General features: G+C 48.8%; 2 protein-coding genes and 1 long non-coding RNA gene across 5 annotated transcripts; 1 reads left to right on the forward strand and 2 right to left on the reverse strand.

The window, feature by feature from the left end:
- The first annotated feature begins 849 nt into the window (after window positions 1-849).
- Window positions 850-4,398, forward strand: LOC137591502 (uncharacterized). Its single transcript, XR_011034659.1, has 3 exons — window positions 850-2,854; window positions 2,998-3,689; window positions 4,260-4,398. It is a non-coding gene; the product is annotated as an uncharacterized lncRNA (long non-coding RNA).
- A 1,639-nt stretch (window positions 4,399-6,037) lies between these two features.
- Window positions 6,038-12,291, reverse strand: LOC137591501 (major facilitator superfamily domain-containing protein 6-A-like). Of its 2 annotated transcripts, none has more exons than XM_068309550.1 (7): window positions 12,067-12,291; window positions 9,603-11,115; window positions 8,555-8,652; window positions 7,759-7,920; window positions 7,562-7,663; window positions 7,038-7,330; window positions 6,038-6,272 (listed from the first exon to the last, which is right to left on the reverse strand). In XM_068309550.1, the coding sequence occupies exons 2-7, from the start codon at window positions 11,111-11,113 to the stop codon at window positions 6,048-6,050; spliced, it is 2,391 nt and encodes a 796-aa protein (XP_068165651.1). In that variant the 5' UTR covers window positions 11,114-11,115; window positions 12,067-12,291; the 3' UTR covers window positions 6,038-6,047. The 2 variants fall into 2 exon arrangements, 1 of the variants encoding a protein (XP_068165651.1); XR_011034658.1 differs by having other exon boundaries at window positions 6,138-6,272; window positions 6,363-7,330.
- An 898-nt stretch (window positions 12,292-13,189) lies between these two features.
- Window positions 13,190-19,846, reverse strand: LOC137591377 (reticulon-4 receptor-like 2). Of its 2 annotated transcripts, none has more exons than XM_068309323.1 (3): window positions 19,716-19,846; window positions 17,484-17,614; window positions 13,190-14,547 (listed from the first exon to the last, which is right to left on the reverse strand). In XM_068309323.1, exons 2-3 carry the CDS (start codon window positions 17,494-17,496, stop codon window positions 13,469-13,471), a joined length of 1,092 nt encoding a protein of 363 aa, XP_068165424.1. In that variant the 5' UTR covers window positions 17,497-17,614; window positions 19,716-19,846; the 3' UTR covers window positions 13,190-13,468. The 2 variants fall into 2 exon arrangements, with proteins under 2 accessions (XP_068165424.1, XP_068165425.1); XM_068309324.1 differs by having other exon boundaries at window positions 13,190-15,685; window positions 16,694-17,614.

Consider the following 19,846-nt stretch of genomic DNA (forward strand, 5'->3'; position numbering starts at 1 on the left):
ACTACATTTATATATTATTACTAGATTACTATACTATTACTATATTAATATACTATTACTAGATTATTATACTAGTAATATATTAATAAATTATTACTAAGTTACTATATTACTGCCGTTTTAAAATATGATTACTAGATTAGTACTCTTTTACTGTATTCATTTATTATTATATTATTATTAAATTTCTGTACTATTAATATATTACTGTATTACAATATCACTATATTACTACATTATCACTGTATTCATATGTTATATTAGTACTACATTACTATACTATTACTCTGTAGCTATATTGATATATTATTACTATTTTATTATATTATTATTCTAGTAATATATTGTTATTGAATACAATTTCCTCCGGGATTAATAAAGTATCTATCTATCTATCTATCTATCTATCTATCTATCTATCTATCTATCTATCTATCTATCTATCTATCTATCTATCTATCTATCTATCTATCTATTAGTATACAGTATTATTAGTAATTACTCTATCACTCTATTATTACTGTATTACTACACAGTGGCTGTGGTAGTCACATGACCAGCCTCTACCTTGCAGGTCTAGTAAACTATTAGACTTGATTTTCGTTTCTGCTCCCCCTCTCAGGTCACATCATCTGCCGCTTAATAAAAGCATCATTAAGGCGGCGGACGCTGCGGCGTGCAGCCGCGGCTGCACGCCGCGGCTTTAAAGCTTCTGTGGGAAGGGCTGCTTGCGCCTCCTCGCCGTCTGGCCGTGGGCTGACGTTGAGGGGATTTACCCATTCAGGCCTCAGCAACCCCGGTAGCCCACGGCGCTCCACCCCCCCCCCCCCCCCCCCCGAGAGCTGCTGACGTTTGATGTCTGCTATCTGCAGGTGGAGGCCGACGCTCCGTCGGCCTCAGACGCACGCTGCAGTCAAAGGGAAACCAGCAGCCTTTGATAGGGCGAGCTGTGATGTGAGCCCAACTGAAGGTTGACGAACCTGCTAAAAGCGTTAATGGACCTGCTGCAGGAAGGTCCCCGTCCCTCCTCAGAGGAGGTGTAACTAAAGATGGATTCCTCACCGCAGAAGAAGTGATGAAACAATAGCAGCTCCAGGAGTGTGAGCAAAGTTGAGCAGCCTTTGAAGTGCAGCCATACATTCTGCATGATTATTGCTGTTAAGTTTTTGATCTGGAGCCAGCAGGCAGAAAAACAACAGCAGCTTGGGATTAGTCTCTCCCCCCACTCACACGCCTACCTCGCCAGCATAAGTCCCTGACTCAATTAGAAAAAAAACCTCTGCAACTTAGGGTTCCTCACGCACAAGTACCCACAGCGGCCTGCCCACATTCTGCAGCAGGGCTTTAATCACAGCCGGGCTCAGGGACTCGTGGCGGTGACATTAATATAGAGACGTGCTGACGACTAATGTACACACTGATAGGAGACAACAGCACACAGAGGAAATCAAGATTTATCTGCCTCTAATTAAATATCAGACGGAGTCTCGCAAAAAAAAAAAACGGACTGGAGAAGCAGATGAGAAGGATTTATTGGCTGTTAGCCGTGGACGCTATGTGCTAACGACCTATGACAGAGCTGGGATCTCTGAAGGTGATTCTGATCGAGTCTCTTCATTTATTTTATTTTTTTTTAAATATCTCTCCTCCAATCAAACTGCCTCCCCTTTCCCACCCTGCCATCTGATTGGCTGAGAGTCGAGCGGCTCCCTCCTCGGCTTTCAGATGGAGATGCAGCTGGGCCCCTGCAAGGTTGTGGGGGCCGGAGGAGGCCGGACCGGGCCGGGCCTGCTGGGCTGCTGGACTACCGGCCCGCCCACGGGGAGGCCTGGCTGGGTGGGCGTCATCTATGGAGGGATTGATCCAAGACAACGAGTCTCCCTGTTATCCTGCTGGAGACCAGCTCAGAGTCACTCAGCAAAAAAAAAAAAAACAACAAAAAACCCCCACACCAATATAAACGCCGTCTACCGCCACGTTTCCCTCTGGTGTCTGTGATGGGTTCGCGTCCCCTTCTCCTGATTACAGATGCGATTCCGTTCCCTCCATCTGACGGCGAGCGTCTGTTCGAGGCCACAGATGTCAGCACATCTGGGAAAAAGGGGATTTTAGCAGCAATTAGTCCGGTTAGTGACACTTCAATCTGTAGTGCTGCATCCCCTGTTTTCTCATCTCATGCTAATTATCATCATAATCCATCATTAACCACATCAGAGACCTACAGCCGTCAGCCTCATTGATTTTTAATGTTTGGTAATAAGCTGTCTGAGCTCTAATCTACATAAAGAGGGAGTAAACAGCAACAATGCCGGCTGCACTGGAAATACGATCCTTTCTTGTTTTTATGGGTATATACGTTTCCTCCTCACGCTCTGACAGTAATCGATATAAAACGATACGGACGCGTCGTCAATAATCAGCACCGCCCCGCAGTCAGACATCAACAACATCTGCAGACGGGCTTCCAAAGGCTGCAGCCATTGTGGCCGGTTGGATGAGAACATTAATTTCCTCCCTCCATTGTGATCCGTGTCATTTTGAAAATGTGATTCTGCACACAGAATGGCGTGCAGCACGCCTGTAATGTGATTAAGATGATTTAAAACACATTAGCATGCCTGTGCTCTGTATAAAAATGTAAACAACGCCAGAGGAAACCTTCAAGAGCGTGCAGATTAAAACCACAGGGGGACCCGGGACGGGGGGATCTGAGGAACCCCAGGACTTTAACGTTTACAGTCAAACAAAGGTAATTTGTGATGATTAAGCGTCTTGAGGGACTCGGTTCCTGGAGGAGGAGAAGATGGAAGAGATGGAGCGACGTCTGAAGAGCTGCTAAGTTAGCATTGAACAGGTAATGACTGCACCTAAACCTGCACCTAAGCTGTGACATTGTCCACCTGAAGGAACCCCGTCTGAGATGTTTGATGAGTTAAAAGAGACGCCTTTGAGACTTCATAAAAATGTTGATCATTATCGGTCTGCTTGTCTCGACAGATGTTGCCCTTGTTGGTTGCGTTTGAGATGTCGAACAACTTTACACAAAGTTTGCATCCAGATGCCCCGTTTGGAATCTTCTGCCAACCAGGCTTCAGATTCGAGATTGTGAAGACAGACCTCCAGTCCCCACGCCCACGCAGGAAGTTGGAGATGCTCCACTGTCAAACATCTCTGCCAAAAGAGGATGTAAAGCAACTGCGCTACCTTTCTGCTGCTCTGGTCCCAAACACACCGAACAAAGGATGCATCGGTTCAAGCAAACGAAGAGTTTCCTGTTGGAACATCTGTGCAGCGTTTAGTCGCCTGGTTCGTGGAAACGATGATGAAGGTGAGGTTTCCTTCCCCCATTCGGACCGTTGGAACAACCATTGTCCTGTGTGAGGATCTTCCCATCAAATAAAGACCGTGAATCCATCATGAGGTCCGTGCCCACTACAACACGTGTGTGCTCTTGTCAGCAGGTAAGCCCGCAGCTCTCCTTGCACGATTCTGTGCAGACGGAGCTTCACAAGGCGGAGCCGGAGCGACCGTGACAGCTGTCTGCTCTGATACGTCTTCATCTGCTGCACTCGTTTCACACGGATTTGGGAAAAGACGCGGGAATTTTCACCAACTTTCCACTTTGTGTAGCATCCCAGGATGGGATGCAGCTCATCGCTTCAACTGGTTACACAAAAACTGACTGATCTGTAAGAGATTCTGTGAATATTTTATTATTATATAATTACTATAATTACTATACTATATTAATATATTACTATATTACAATATCACTATATTATTACATTATTACTGTATTCATATATTATAGCTTTACTAAATTACTATACTATTACTCTATAACTATATTGATATATTATTACTATTATCACTATATTAGGATATTTTTAGCAAAGTTAAATCTTTTGGTTTCAAAATTCTACTCTTGTTAACAGGCAAACTTTATTTGAAGGGTTTTTGAGTAAAAACGTTTGTCAGCTGCTGACACGAGGGGTCAAATGTAGAGAAAATATGATTGGACTATTACATATTTAAATTTTGGGGGAAAAATTGTGAAAATTGATCAGATTTTTCTGGTGGGGAGAATTAACTCCTGCATAGACACCAGGAATACTCAGTTACGAACATGTTCAAGTTGCATAAGTTGTCATTCCGTCTGAATAAAGCAGAGAAAACATCAGTGGAGTGAAATGAACCCGGACAAACTCCACTGCTCAGAAAGTTTGGGAAAGTTTGCACCATTTTTTTTCTGGCTGCAGCTCAAGAAACAAACAGTATGGAGGGAGTGAAAACCTGCGTTTGGGCCGCCACCGCCTGGACTCCACGCATTCATTCACACCTCCTCAAGGCGTTCGACTCCTCATCATGACACTGAGGATGAAGAGGCTAAAAATAGCTGCAGGTTGTATCTGGGCAGCGGCTGACCGCAGCATCAGCACCACTTTCTCGAGCCGGGGCAGCGATGGGAGCAGGAGGAGTCAGCTGAGAGGGGTTTGAATCCAGGTGAGGCCCAAGTATGAGCAGAGAACATCAGTTCTGATTGGCTGAAAAGGAAAACAGGAACCAGTGAGGATAGATCACACCAGTAGGGTCTGGCCTGTCCACCAGAAAGGCTTTGAAATGTTAAACCAGCAGCAGCATCGGGACGTGTAGCGAGTTGTGTTGTGAACACGCTACACAGATTATTAGGGACCACTCCACACAATAATGGCCTCAGCAGCCGAGCGCCGTGAATTTCTCCACGGGCATCAGACAGGCCTCCCAAGACGGTTTGATTTCATTATTTTATTTATTTTCTCATGACAGCACATAGTCTAGATTTTGAGGAAGCCTATTACTGTCCTCCCACACACACCCATCAGTAGCAGGCGCACCACGACCTCAATAACCCGCCACACACTGCTCTGAGCCAACGGACACAGACAGCGTGACGCTACTGCCCCCCAGCGGCCGGCTGAGGAACAACAGCTCTGAAAGGTCAGGCAACAGCCGAGACTCGACCCACCGTCCACCTGCTACAAGTCACTGCATGTCATGTTGAGGAAAATTAACAATCAAGCACTTGGAATGTTTCAAAGGCAAAAAAAAAATCCACCTGTATTTTTTTTATTAAATATATTTTAATACCTTTCTTTTACCATGATCAAGACACACTGATGATGATGGATGAAGGGTTTCGTCACACAAACCCAGGATGGAAATAATAGATTTTAACCATTCAGACATTTTCAAATCATATCTTGTTAATTTAATTGACCTCAAACTGATTTTTTTTCATCTAGTTATGGGGGGTGGGGGGACACACACACAAAAACACACAAAACCCTGGGGATCATTTGGCATGAAAACAGTAAAAACAGTGTTGGCAGCTTCCGTACAAAAACACTGGAGTGGGGTTTAAAAAGACCTTCGGCGTGTCGGTGACATGTTCTCTGTGGGCGGGTCGACAGTGAAGGCATCGCGTACAGGAAGATCCGCGCCCCCGCAGATCAAACCATCAGAAAACAATTAGAGTGGATGTAAACCTGCGTCAGACATTAGAATTCAACACCATCTGAATGTTCTTGATCAGTAAAATATTACCCCCCCCCCACATTTAGTAAAATAAAGATACAGGATATGACATCATCACTCACCGCCATCCATTTCTGGGGGACTTCCTGCTGCCTCACTGAGCAGAAGAGTCTGGATCGATGGGTTCAATCCCCGCATCAGGACAGCCCCCCAAAAAACTTAAACCCCGCCTCCACGTCACAACTCTAAACGATGATGTCATCCCCGACGCAGAACTAAAACCCCATTCCTTCAGATTTCATCCCTTTCCTTCACTTTTAATTAAATTAAGTTACTAATTATTTAGAGGTGCACTTCTCTTCCTTCTCGCTCCGCCGTTAGACGGCGGCGGATGCTGGGCAGAAGAGGACCGAACACCCCCCCAAACTGCTCCAGAAATGTTCACAACCGTTCTTGAACCATTCCAGAGGTGGACCCGGACGAGTGTGTGGTCCGAGAGGTGTTGAGTAAACAGTGTGGTCAGCTTCTACATGTCAGCTTGTGTTCTCTGCCGTGGAGGCGGTGCTTTGGTGAGACCCATCCCCGTCTGAGGATGGCGGCTGCGTTTTCTCAGTGTGTGTGTGGTTAGAGTCTGCGGGCGTGGCGGGGGCGGAGTCTGGCGGCGAGGCGGGCGGTGGAGGAGGAGCGTCGACGTCTCCTGAGATTGCGTTGGACGTCTCCACGGCTTTGCTCTCAGAAGATCCCTGTTCGTTATGTCTCTGTCGACAAGAGGGACACACACTGATGAGGTGCTGACACACACACACACACACACACACACACACACACACACACACACACACACTTACCTTTCATACAAAACGGACAGAAACAGAGAGCCGACTGTAAAAACATGAATACAGTTCATGCTAACATGCTAGCCTTAGTTAGCTCCCCGTCATCAGCCGCTCCACTCTGACCACATCTTCATCATCCTCTGCCTCAGTTCAAACCTGCCACTCACAGACAGAAGCTCCAACATGGCTGCCACGGGTGGGGCAGCCACCCGGGGGACAAACTCAGGCTGCATGCACCTCGCCTGACGTCAGGGAACACACACGCATGCACGTACACGCCAACACATACCCCGCACACGCAGCTACAGATGAGTCACGCCTGTCACCGCATGCACCAGGACACACGGAAACCAAGCCTGGACACTACCCACACACACACACAGACACACACACACACACAGTAGTTTTCCATCAAGTTTAGAACAAACAGCTCACCTTTCTGTAGAGTGGGTGTGTGTGTGTGTGTGTGTGTGTGTGTGTATGTGTGTGTGTGTGTGTGGTGAGAGCAGCCGGTTAGAGGAAGAAGAAGAATCAGAGAGTTCAGGTTAGTCATATTGTAGACGGTGGAGTACGGATGACTCATTGCTGTTATTAGCATTAGCGTTAGCGTTAGCTCTGGGCGTAGCAGGAACAGGTTAGCATCATTACGGTGGTTATTCGTCCCGTCTGCATCAGCTGGTCATCTACCTGCAGGGCCTGGATGTCCAGCGGCATCACGTTGCTCTTCTTCATCTTCATCAGCTCCCTGATCTGGATGGCGGCGAAGGCGATGGTGACCCAGGGGGCGCCGGTGATGACCCAGGCCGGTCTGCTCACGTCCTCCTGCTCCTCCTGGTGTTTGGTCTTCTTCACTGGAACCATGGGGGCGTGGAGGGGTAAGGCGGGGCTCCCGATGCCGCCCTGGCCCTGCACCAGGTCTATGGTGGCGATGGGGACCGGGCTGGACGGGACCGGGATGTTCTCCGCCAGCATTTTGTCCTCTGAGGACAGACGGGAAAACAAAATCAAGCTAAGGTTCTACAGTTTGCCCACTGGGGGGCGACACTGATGTGTCAGCGCTGGACAAGTCAGGAACGCCCTGACTAGCCTGTCACCATGACAACGACATGCTATCTGTATAATCAGCTACTGCATATAATTCATTCTTGGTCCGCTTCCTGGTGTTTGAATACACGGGAAACTGTGGGCGTGGCCACGGAACTATTTCCCACCTTTCTCCGCCTCCGTCTCTCCGGTGAAATACTGGATGAAGGAGAAGAGGAGGAGGATGACGAGGGAGGCCATGCCGATGCCTCTGAACGTCTCTGCAGCACCTGTAAAGCAAACACACGTCAGGAGGGCGGCAGGAAGCGGCGAACCTCAGCGTGAGGTGTGATGTCACCGCCACGCCACAGCATCGGCTCCGTACCGAAGAAGTTGACGAACACGCCTCCGACCATGGCTCCGCAGCCCCGCCCCAGGCCGAGGTGCAGGCCCTGCAGGATGCCCTGAGCCGACGTCCTCAGGGCGGGCGGGACCGCCGCGCTCAGGTAGGAGATACAGGCCGCCCAGACGGACGCGTGAGTGACCCCTGGTGGACACAGAGAGGTCAGCGCTCGCAGAAAAACACACATAATTACTTATTCATACTGCATTCTTTACCCAATGACACTTCTAATAAAGTTTATAGGTCATAAGTCAGGCGGACAGTTTGCTTCAATATTTGTACTTTTAATCACGTTGAGAGGATGAAACCATCCTGTTAGAAACGAGAGAGTAAACTCCAGTGAGCCGATGAGGACAAACGGCTGCTCGCTTTGTTTGACTTCCCTCCAGGAACAAATGACGACGCCTCCCTGAGCAAACAAGTGAAAACCTCTGAGGTTTCAGGTGCTTGAGATGTGAAGCGCTACAGCAACACCATTAAATCTGTTTCCAACAACACTGAGGTGGCCACCGCCCCGTCCAGGAACACGTCACATCTGGTCACATTAACATTAAATATAAAACTAGGTCTAAACTGGATGATTTTAGTGCTAATGCTATGCTCACAGGCTAATGCAAAAACACAGGGATGGTGTTTACTCATGTCCCAGGCTCAGGGCGGAAAAAGGCCTCCTGATAAACATCCTAGATAAAACACACGCTTCCTGTGCCGTTCCCTGCTGCAGGCCTCCGGGGTTCTAGCTTCCTGACTGCCTCCAGGAGGAGTGACTTAGCCTTACCTTGCAGGACCTCCATGGGCAGGACGATCCAGGCGTTCTGCAGGTAGGAGATGTACAGGTAGCGGGCGGTGTTGCAGGCCAGGCCGATGTACAACACCCTGTGTTCAGAGAAAACAGTCAGTCAGTTTGACAACAAGTCAACCACAGGAACATAAACGACTCGTGTTCTTCTTCTACCACATGACGAGGACCTGATCTCATGTCTCGGCAGGATAAACACAGCGAACGCGACACGCCCTGAAAAACATGTGTGTCGGAACGGTTGGCGTGAAGGATCGCTTCGTGTTTGCTCATCCAGAGACGATTTGCTGAGCGCACACACACACACACACACACACACGGGTTGAGACGGATGAGATGAATGCGAAAACACAGAGGGGAAACACGGCTAATTGTTTACCCAGCAGTGTATGGATTATCAACCGATCACACTCTTGATGGTTTAATCCCTGGGCCTTGAGTCGATACACACCCACCCATCAGAGGACGGATTCCACTGGACGCCGCTGCTCACGCCATTTACAGTATCTTCCGCACTATGAGATGCACCTAAAAGCTTTTAATTTTCTCAAAAACCGACAGTGCGCCTTATAATCCAGTGCGCCTTATAGTGCGAAAAATACTGTAGTCTGTGAAGACGGAGAAATAAGTCCCACAAACTCATGGCTTCTGATGTTATAAGGAAAGTTATGAGTGGATTAAATCCTTGTCCCACGCTCCGTCCTTTCCCTTTATCTGTGGAGCAGCAGCGGCGACGCTGCAGCTGAAATCCAACACCGGCGTCTCAAATGTCCTCGCTGCCTGAAAGAGCATCAATGACAGCTTTGTCCCAGACGGACCGATCTGAAAGCCTTCCACATAAAGGTTTCCATCTTTGATCGTTCCCCGTCAGCCCGACCCGAGCAAATATGATTAAGCAGCAGGAAGTTTCCTGGACGGCTCTGATTTTCTGTCTTTGTAAACGGGTCAAATTTAAACCCTTATTAAAAAGGATCTGGTTTGGATCGGGTCCGTTTGGTTGTCAGTGTGACTTGTGATGTGGTCTCACCTGACGTGTCCGACCAGCTCGATGAACTTGTGGCTGGTGAAGTAGGCGGCGAGCTCCGACACGTGGCTGAGGATGGAGCAGACCCCGAACAGCGTGGGGGTCCCCTGCAGGTCCTCCAGGTGCCAGTAGAGGAAGGTGAAGACGAAGCCGTAGCCGAATCCCATGAACCAGGCGACGAAGAGGACGGAGCTGTAGCGCACGCTGCAGAGCAGCTTCAGCAGGTCGCTGTAGTGGAACTCCTCGGCCGGGTCGGGGCTGCTGGGGGTCTGGTCAGACAAGCTGTACTCCGGTAACGCCGTCGGGTTCCCTCCTTCCTCCTGCGCCGCCTCAGGGAGCTCCTGCTGGTAGCCGACGCCGTAGTCGAAGCTGAACTGCGTGGCGACGATGAACGCCACCCCCATCAGCACGCCGAACACGATGAAGGCGATGCGGTAGTCGTGCATCCGGAAGTCGGGGATGACGCAGCCCGTGCCGTCGATGGTGACTTTGATGTGCGTGTGGTCGATCCAGATGCCCACGAGCAGCATGGCCAGGCCCCAGCCCAGAGAGCCCCACATCCTCTGGAGGCCGTAGCGATCGCGGGCTTTACCGAGGTACTGCAGGGTGACGGTGTCCACGATGGTGATGGCGGGGGCGCTGAAGAACTCGCCAACGATGACCACCAGGAGGATGAGCAGGAAGATGCTCTCCACCTGGTCCGTGTCGTAGATGATCTCGTATTCCTTGGCTGGGGTCGGAGCGGGTGAGGTGACGGTCGTCATGGTGACGGAGGCGTTTGGGGCGAGCTCGGTGGCGTTAACGGATGCTAAGGGAGCTGAGGTCCCGTTGGTGTCAAGGCTGCGCCTGTGCCTCAGGTACCTGATGAGGTAAGAGTTCACCAGTACGGAAAGTCCAGACAGCTCAAAGAGGCTGCGGCGCCGTCGGGTCAGGTCGGTGGTGTTGATTGGCGGCGTGGCGTTTGTCTCCGGGAGGGTCGTCATTACTGGAGTCAACATCGTCGGGGCAACGGCGCCCTCCTCCTGACATGTCATATTAGCCGGCGTAACAAAGCCGATGCCGCAGTTGAACGCCAACCAGCACAGAACGGAGAACAGCAGCACCGCCTTCCCCTGTCGGAACCGGTCCGCCACGACTCCCCAGAAGGGGGCGCTGCAGAACTCAATGAAGTAGCGGATGCCGACGAGCAGCCCGCTGCGGCTAGCAGACAGACCGAGCTGCTTGTAGTAGATGGCCAGCAGGGGGTGCAGCGAGCCGTAGGCAGCGTAGAAGAAGAAGTAGAAGAACTTGGAGATCAGAAGACGGCTGTTGACGCGGAGGCAGAGCCTCTCGCAGCAGTCCATGGCGTCCGGCGGCGACTGTTCCGGAAGCGTGTCCGAACCAGACGAGGGAGCGTCGGCCGGAATCGCCTGCCGCTCCATCGATAGGGTGTTGAACGGCTCGGCCAACACGTATTTCCTCTTCTGCTCCTCCTCGTCGTCCGTCAGGATGGCAACCTTGTCGTTTGCTGCCATATCTGGAAGATAAGAGAACGAGAATGGGAGGGGCCGCAGGTCAACGGTGGCGGAATTCCTCATTCAATGGAATCTTCAGCGCCGAATAGAAAAGATGGAAGAAGATTACAGTGGCGTACGTGTCCCCGAGTGAATTTATTCACCTGGACTTGTGGTATTTGTGGAACAAGGCTGAGCTGCTATTTACACACATAATAATCTATTTCAAACATAGTTTGAATCCCAGGCTGTATTAGGGTTGTTATTAAGGTCCTAGCACAATTTCCTCTTTACACAACACCAACATTTGAGTTTAAAACAGGATAATTGTGAAAACAACACTGTAGACTCTAATTTAAAATGAAAAGAAAAGAGGTTTAAAGAATGATCTCAGGAAGATAAACCTCTTGTTGGTGTCTGACTGGTTCAGCTGAAGGGACAGAACATGAGGTGTGTTCTGTGTGGAAGTTCATTCATAGTGTTGGGAAGATTTAAAAAGATGTTAAATAAATAAAATAAAATAAAACAGAGATTAAAGAGTGACGTATTAAAACAAGCAGGAACAAACATTTAAATCACTAATTTCCTGAACTCCTTGAAGGCTATTTCTTTTTACACTATTAATTCCAGTAGACGTGTTTCTGAGTCACTCAAACCTGATTGTTCTGATCACAACACCGCCCGGTGACGTCACCGCAACGACCGAAAGAGGTCCCCGGACCCACGTCTGTCGGTCACAACACGGAAGTAATATTTAAAATGTTTAAAACAAACTAAAACACTGAACGAGAAGAGTGACTGAAGCTAATTAAAACAGCATCGGTTAATTCTAAAAGTGCGTACCGGCACCGGTGGAACGGAAAAGAAGTCAGTCTGACGTTGATGCTCCGGTGATGTTTCATTTAAATAATGTAACTAAGATTAAAAATACTTCAAAAAAAGCGAATATAAAGAAAAAAAGTTGATTTTCTTACCTGTTCAGGTCACCGTTGCCATTAAACTATGACTGTGCAGTTTCTATTGATATTTCTCTCTCCTCCGTCGGACATATTCACAAAAAAAGCGCCATATAATACCTTTAGACCTCCGGATGAATTCAACAGAACGTATTCATGTTTTTTTATTCTGTAATGAACGTAAAGTGTTTCTCCGGGTCTGTTCGCTTTCTCCGGAGAACAACGACAACTCGTCAAACCGGAGTTCCCACCTGTCCCGACACTGACCTGTCAAGCACGCCGTCACATATGATTCAACTTCCGCTCTACCCTTCAAAATAAAAGTCGGATTTGACTGGATGTCGGAGCGCAGCAGCAGTGCGGCATGAAAACAAACTACAAATACTTATTCAGTACTTCTGCAATTGTATGGATGAATACATACACGGGCAGAAGCAACACCAATTTTTCTTTAGCAAAAATTTTGGTGTTGTTCATACATAAAAACTACCAAATTGAACGTTTCACAATTTCTATGCTATTATTTGGTCTATTTCCGGTTCTCTTCCAGCGCTAAATTTTCGTCAGCCAGAAACGCGACACCACCCAGAGGTCCTCAACGTCTCAATTAAAGAAAAAATTTCCTAGCAACAGACCCAACATTCCTGTAACCTACTTTAATGGTGACTATAATATTACATGTGACTGTAATGTGACACAACTCCGCTGTTAACATTAAAATGTAAAGTCTGCTGTTCTACCAGAATTCATACTAATTTAATACTATTTAGAGAAAGTGTCATTTCCGTTTCGCTTTCCAAAGCAGAGGTCATATTAAGTCACAAAAGAATATCTCTCTACTTAAACCGAAGATGCTGAATTAAAGTCAAATTTAATTTAATATGCATTGATATCCAGCTTTTCTGGTTGTGTGTTCCCTGAAACTTCAGTGTGTATTTTTTTTCTTAAAATATCTACATACTGTATAATTAATGTTGAATTTAACGTGCTGTTCCAGGAAACCCCACCCAGCGCGGGCTTCAATACTGTTATACAACTACTAACCTGCAGGGGGCAGTGCACACTTTAGTTCACACACACACACCGTTGTGTAGTTTTTATTGGTCCGTATGGCAACGTGGGTAAAAGTTAAATGAAGTATCAGACACAGAAAACGTTAATACATCCTATTTAATGCTTCAACAGCCAACATTCCAACATTTCTGATTAGAAAACAACCTGAACAACACTGAAGATATGTTTCATAAATGAGATGTTTGTCGTACTTCAGGAAGCAGCTACAGAATCTTCACAGGTACGCATTTGTCCCTGTGGGACAAAGCAATTGTTTCATGAAAATGTTCCCTGGAAGTCAAAACAACATGAAAATGAGCAACGTCAGACAGAAAAAGAACACATTTGTGAGAAAAAATAAAGATGTTCAATAGTCCGACTCATCTGAAAGATCTGCCTGCTGCGTCCAGTGCTTCCCCCTCTTCTTCTTCTTCCTCTTCCTCTCACCCATCAGCATGGCGGCCAGCACCGTGATCACCACAGTGACGGTGATGATGAGCACAGTGACCGTCTCAGCGATGCACAGCTCACTGTCCACGTCCATCAGCCGGTAGTCCTTGATGACAGGCGGCTCCTTGCAGGTCAGGTTGTAGTAGTCGTCCAGGAAGAGCCTCTGGATGCTCCGCAGCTTCCGGAAAACTCTCTGCAGGTCGCAGTCACAGTTCCAGGGGTTCTCCTCCAGCAGGATGTGGGTGCTGTAGGTGTGGATGTTGAGGAAGGTCTTGAAGTAGATGCTGGACATGCGGTTGGTGGCCAGATTGAGTAACGTCATGCTGGTGAGCGGCTTGAAGACGCCCACCTCCGTCTCGCTGATGCGGTTTCCAGCCAGGTTAAGGACCTCCAGGGAACGCAGCATGGAGAAGATCCCGCTCTTCAGAGATGTCAACTGGTTGTCCTCCAGGTGGAGCTGCCTCAAGGTGCTCATAGAGGAGAAGGCCCTGACGTGGATGGTGTGGATGCTGTTGCTGCTGAGGTTTAACCTCTGGAGGCCATCCAGGTGCAGGAAGCTCTGGCTGTCCAGGCTGGTCAGACTGTTGTGGGCGAGCTGCAGCTCCCTCAGGAGCGTCAGGCCCAGGGAGAAGCCTCGGGTCAGGGAGGAGATCCTGTTCCAGCTCAGGTCCAGTTTCTGCAGGAACTCCAGCTGAGAGAAGCCGCCGTCCTCCACCAGGCTGATGTTGTTGTTCTGGAGCAGCAGGACTCGCAGCTTGCGGTTCTTGCTAAAGGATCTCTCTGGGATGAAGGAGATGTTGTTGTCGGACAGATCGAGGAGCTCCGTGGTCGGGGGGATTCTCCCGGGCAGCTGGGAGAAAAGCGCCCGAGAGCAGATGGTGAACCTCAGGTCTCCTCGACATTCGCAGCCCAGCTCACACCGGCTACCGTCAGACCTCGAGGCCTCCATCGTCACCAGGAGGAGGAAGAGGAGCTCCTTCATGGCTTCACAGCTTTCTGGAAACAAGCAGAGAGGAGGTTCCTGCCTCAGAACTTCAATCCTGGTCCAGCTCAGACTCACACTGAACACAACATTAGCGCTCTGCAGAATTAAGAGCTGGTTCCAGGCCAGAGAAGAGGAGTTTGAGCGACGTAGTCCATGTCGGCTCTCTCCACCTATTTTTTAGAATTTAAAATAAAAATTTCTATTTGTTGTGTGAAGGAAATAGTATAAAAAGAGTTAACAAAGTCCTACATAGAACCTGAAGCCCTTTAAATGTTCTCAGGTAACTTAAAAAACCTCTCGAATTAAAAAGCTTTTTAAAAATACTCATGTCTCCCGGCTGAAGAAAGGAAGTCCAGATCCCTTCTCTATCAGGACCAGAGTCAGAGGAGGTAGAAGATGAGGATGAGGAGCTCCATACGTGACGCCTGCCTGCTTCGCCACTGTCTGATCCAGCAGCTGCTCCTGTGTCCTGTGCCTCGCCTGCTGACGGTCAACACGCCGCCGGCAGCAGCTGGAGGCTGGACGCGACGGCGGCGACGAGAGACGCCACAAAGGGGGAGATGGAAAGAGACACGCAGAGGAGAGGGGATGGAGAGCTCGTCAATTATTCATCCTGCGGCGCCGTGCTTGTGGGAGGGGTCACGAGGAGGGGAGCTTTAAGAGATTGAACCGAACTGGGCCACAGGGAGGAGAATTAGAAGGTCTGGACGGATTTGATTGCTTGCAGGCAGAGGTCTGTTTATCTGCAGGTTATTTATAGGTTTAGATGTTTAATGCGGAAAATGAGGAAATATGAGTTGATTTCTGGTCAGAAGTCGTTCATTAAATGCTGTTGACTGATGAAAACCACGCGCTTCCGATTTCTTGTTTCTGTTCACGTCCAGGAAAAGTGGTTTCCATTCTCCAGGTTCCAAACTTAACCTGTAACCCCTGTGAAGAACAGGTGCTAAAAGAAAATGTAGGGATATCTGTTTATTTGTTTGTGTCAGACTCATAAGTAGAGGGTTTTTTATTCATCACCATCAGCATCAACAGCTGATGGGATGTGAACCCACACCAGGAGGCTGGTCCTATGTGATGCTGCAGCCCAGATGTGAGCGTTAATTCTCCTCTGAGGGATGAAGGACGTGTTGGAGATGAGGAGCAGACCTGTTGGTCACAGAGAGGGAGATTAAACTAATACCATCAAAATCCTGCCAGATAAACCGGGGATGTTGCCGCGGCGATCCGAGGAACAGCTTGCATCACAGTTCTTAATTCATGGTTTCATTGTTCCTGGTTCATATCCAAACACTTGTGTAAAAGTCCAAACGCTGCGGAACAAGAACATGAACACGCGTTCGTCTACTGTTCCTGTTAGACCCCGTTTAAATTCTTCAAACAAATCACATTTTCATCTTTATGTTCAACGACCAGTGAGTGAGTAACGGGTCACCACCGAGGCACAGGCGCTGAGACACCTGACTTGACTGTAAGTATACGCGCTTTCTGCGCAGAGCGTGGAGGTGCGGCGTGTCCAGCTGGTACAGTAACATATTGGGTGTCTGCTGCGATCCGGTTTCAGGGCCGCCTCTGAGCTGACCCGTTCTGTTCTGGAAACTGTAACTGAACACTTCAGACGATTCAGCGACACAGGCGTTGACCACGGGTGGTCATAAACGTCGCTTCCCCTGCTGCTTCATTAGAATCTACATGAATCTGATCTTCATCGGGTTTGGATTGAACATAACATAACCCATCCAGACGGGACATAATGTATAGGAACACTGTAGGGCCGCGATCACAGAGCAGCAGGATTACATACTGAAAGCACATGAAGATGCTCATGTTTAATCCCTGTAAAGAGGATTAGATCGGTGTTCTGCCCCTAGAACATTAAGGTGCTCCTCTTCATCATTTAACCTCCATCCTATCTGTTAGGATTGTTCTTCTGTTCTGAGTTTAATCAATACGCCCATAAACACTCGTCCAGAATTAGAGTCCAGTCAACTCACATCTGTGTTCAGAAACATGTTTTAAATAAAAACAGCCATTTAAAATTATACCCCCCCACCCAAAAGGTTATCAAGTTATTCAAGCAGCACCCCTCCCCTCTCAGAACTTTCAGTCCTTCGGTACAGTTTCTGAAGGTGAAGCGATTCTAGTTACCATTCTCACCTGCGGTACTCGCAGCTGCCACCAGGGGGAGACACCGCTCTGACACACGACCTCCTGACTGACGCGAGTTCTTCTGACTCGCTGCTGCCGACCTGCTGATGCCGTGAACATCAGAGCCGGAACCTGACGACAGGTCCAGTCAGCTGTCAGTCAGACCGCGTTCGGATCAATACCATCCTGACAGAATCAGGGTGGAGGAGGAAGAGGAGGAGGAGGAAGAGCAGCTCCTCAGAATGACTCTGGAGGTGTGTGACAGATGGAGCTGCTAATGAAGCCTCGTTCACGCCGCTCCTCAGATCAGCATGGCAGCTCCGACTCCGACGGGAACCTCACAGAGGTCAGGGACGAGGGGCGGGGTCTATCAGGTCGTTCCCACTACATCGTGTCTTCAATCAGGTCCTCAGAAGGACCACCAGGATGGTGTTAGTCCTGACATAAGATTACTGCTGATAAATCTACTCCTCCTACAGCATGTGGTAGGGGTGGAGGGGTGGGGAGTTGTGCCTTCCTCTGATGGGGAGGACGTTTGTTGATGAAGACTCAGGCGATGAAGGAGACTCCTCCAGGGAGGTGCTGAAACCTCCAGTGGTCTCTGGTTGTCAGGGTGGATCCATCAGACCAGCAGGAGGAGGCTGTGACCTCCACACCTCCTCCCCTCACCCCATCCTCCTCCTCCTGTTCTCTTTTCCTGCTCTCCTCCTCATCCTCACCCCTTTTCCATTTTCACCTCTTTTTCCTTCCTTGTTTCCTTTTCTCTTCTCACTTTTACCCATCTTCTATTTCCACTCACGTTTCTTCCCCATCACTGTCTGGATTCTCTGGATCTGTCTTCCTCTCTTCCGTTCATTCTTTCAGAGCAACGGTTCTTCACCTCCGGAGACGTCAGAGCGTTCAGGTCTGGTCGGTGATCTCCAGAAGAGACTGAACACACAGCAGCAGGAGACAGAAAACATTGTGAATAATTTATCATCACATCAAATCAACAACGAGCCGGCAGAATGTTCTCTCTGCATCCAGGCTGGATTCCTCTCACCTGTTGATGACTTGTTTGTTCGTCATCCACAAATCAGTTCACAATAATTTAAGCTTCCGTGTGACTGAAGATAATTAAACCCTGCAGGGTCGACCTCTCATTGAACAGCATCACATTAAAATTCAAGTGAAATCTGGTACATGTGTGAGGATCATGGTTTCAGTTGTGATCAAGTCTGACCATAGATTTTTCTGAATCACTGTGTGTGTGTGTGTGTGTGTGTGTGTGTGTATATGTGTGTCTGTGTGTGTGTGTGTGTGTGGACGTGAGGGTCGGAGGGTTAAACCTGTGGGTGAAGGCGCTCAGTGAAGCGTTCCATGCAGAGAAAACAGAAAACGGTTTTCCAGTCAAACTGAATAAGACAGGAAACCGTCAGTAAGCAGCTGCAGCATCCTGAGTTTGTTTCCATAGCGACACATAAACATTCTTTAAGGCAGATAAACAATAAACGTTGGAATGTTTTGTTTGGAACCAGTGACACACTTGTCTCTCCACTTGTGTCTGACTGTTAGCATGGTGGTGCTAAATGCAGTTCCTCTGCCCTCATCCAGATGCTTTAGGGGGGGGGTTGTTGGACTGAAGGTGGAGGTGGAGCAGCCTGCAGGGGGCAGACGGAGGAGGAGGAGGCTGTTCACACCACCCACCAGCTCTGTTAAGCCTTCACGACAGCTCAGGCTGCACCCTGTGCCGCGGTCTGGAGGCTTCTGGGTCATGGTGACAATTAAGCGGTGGTGAAAACACATTTCAGGACAGATTTGTATTTTTCTTCTTTTCTGCTTCCTGTGACCGACTCACTGCTGCTGCTTCGTCTCTATTGTGCTCAACTTCATTATTTATTGTCCCGTCCTTCCTGTGAGTGTTTCACCTGTGTGCAGGAAACAAGAAGAGTGTCTGTCTGCTGGCGCGGACGTAACGCGACCCGACAGCCTGATGGGTTGAAGACAGAGATTGGCTCTGAACGACCGGACAGAAAATCGATCAGCGAGAATCCATCAGAGCTCCAGGACTTACGATAGACACAGCATAACTCCATTCTCTCTCTTCCATGAGATTCATTTCAACGCTAGTGATCGTGACTTCATGCCACTTTGACCTGCAGCTGAACATCAGTAGAAAGCCTGAGATCATCATCTTGAGTCTGAACGCCGCCTGAAAGCAGGTCAGCGGCTCAGCTCTTACTCCGGGTCCGTATTTCCCATCCCGGACGAGACCTGAGTGCTTAAGGATTTAAATATTTCATATCTTCTCTGTGCAGCAGGAGGAGCTGCGGAGGTGATAAATGTGGTGCATGCAACGCTTTTTAAATATGACCCACAGCAGCGAAACGGGAGCAGCGTTCACCCGACAGGTGACCCCTGGTGGCCGAACCCTACGTGACACCTGAGTGGTGTTTTTACTGTGTGTGTATTTCAGGTACAGCAGCTTGTGGTTTATTACCGTCAACACACACAACCCTGGCAGCAGCCGGCGGCGTTACACCGGCAGCTAAAGTGGGACACACAACATCTTGCTTGGATGATTGATCACGTCACAAGCGGTCAGAGCGAACCTGCTGGGGACGGCGGAGGAAGAAAAACTCTCATAAATGATTTGGGTGGGGGGTCATTAAAGATGCAAGGGTCAGCAGCAGCGGAGGGGGGAGGAGGCGTTTATGTGTGGGGGTTTATTTGACAGTGAGTCTGAATGAGGGGGCAGTAACCTGAGGTGGGGCGGGGGGACTGAAGCTACTGAACCTTTTGCTTCTGAACAGCGGGTTTCGTCTCTGGTGTCACCCAGTGTTTGTTTGCTTTTGGACGGGTGTGACTTCACACATTGTTGGTGCAAAAAGCGTCAAAAGGGAGGTGTGGGTAACTGGTGTGTGTGTGTCGCAGCTAAAAGCAGCCGGTGGCGTGTGTCACTTCAGTCCCATGATGCATCTGTTTCGATCAGACACATCAGCCGACATGCAGCTGGAGACAGTCTGCACGTTCTCAGGGTGGCTTATCTTACCTAACCTTCAGAGCTCAGCCTGAGGCTGCCTGGTCTGGCATGGAGGGGCGACGCGGGGAGCAGGTGAGGTGGGGGACAGGTGACGCCCTGGAAAGACAGGAAACTTGAGCTCAATCTGACAGGAAGAAGAA

The sequence above is a fragment of the Antennarius striatus genome, chromosome 24, assembly GCF_040054535.1.
Source record: "Antennarius striatus isolate MH-2024 chromosome 24, ASM4005453v1, whole genome shotgun sequence".
Taxonomy (NCBI): domain Eukaryota; kingdom Metazoa; phylum Chordata; class Actinopteri; order Lophiiformes; family Antennariidae; genus Antennarius; species Antennarius striatus.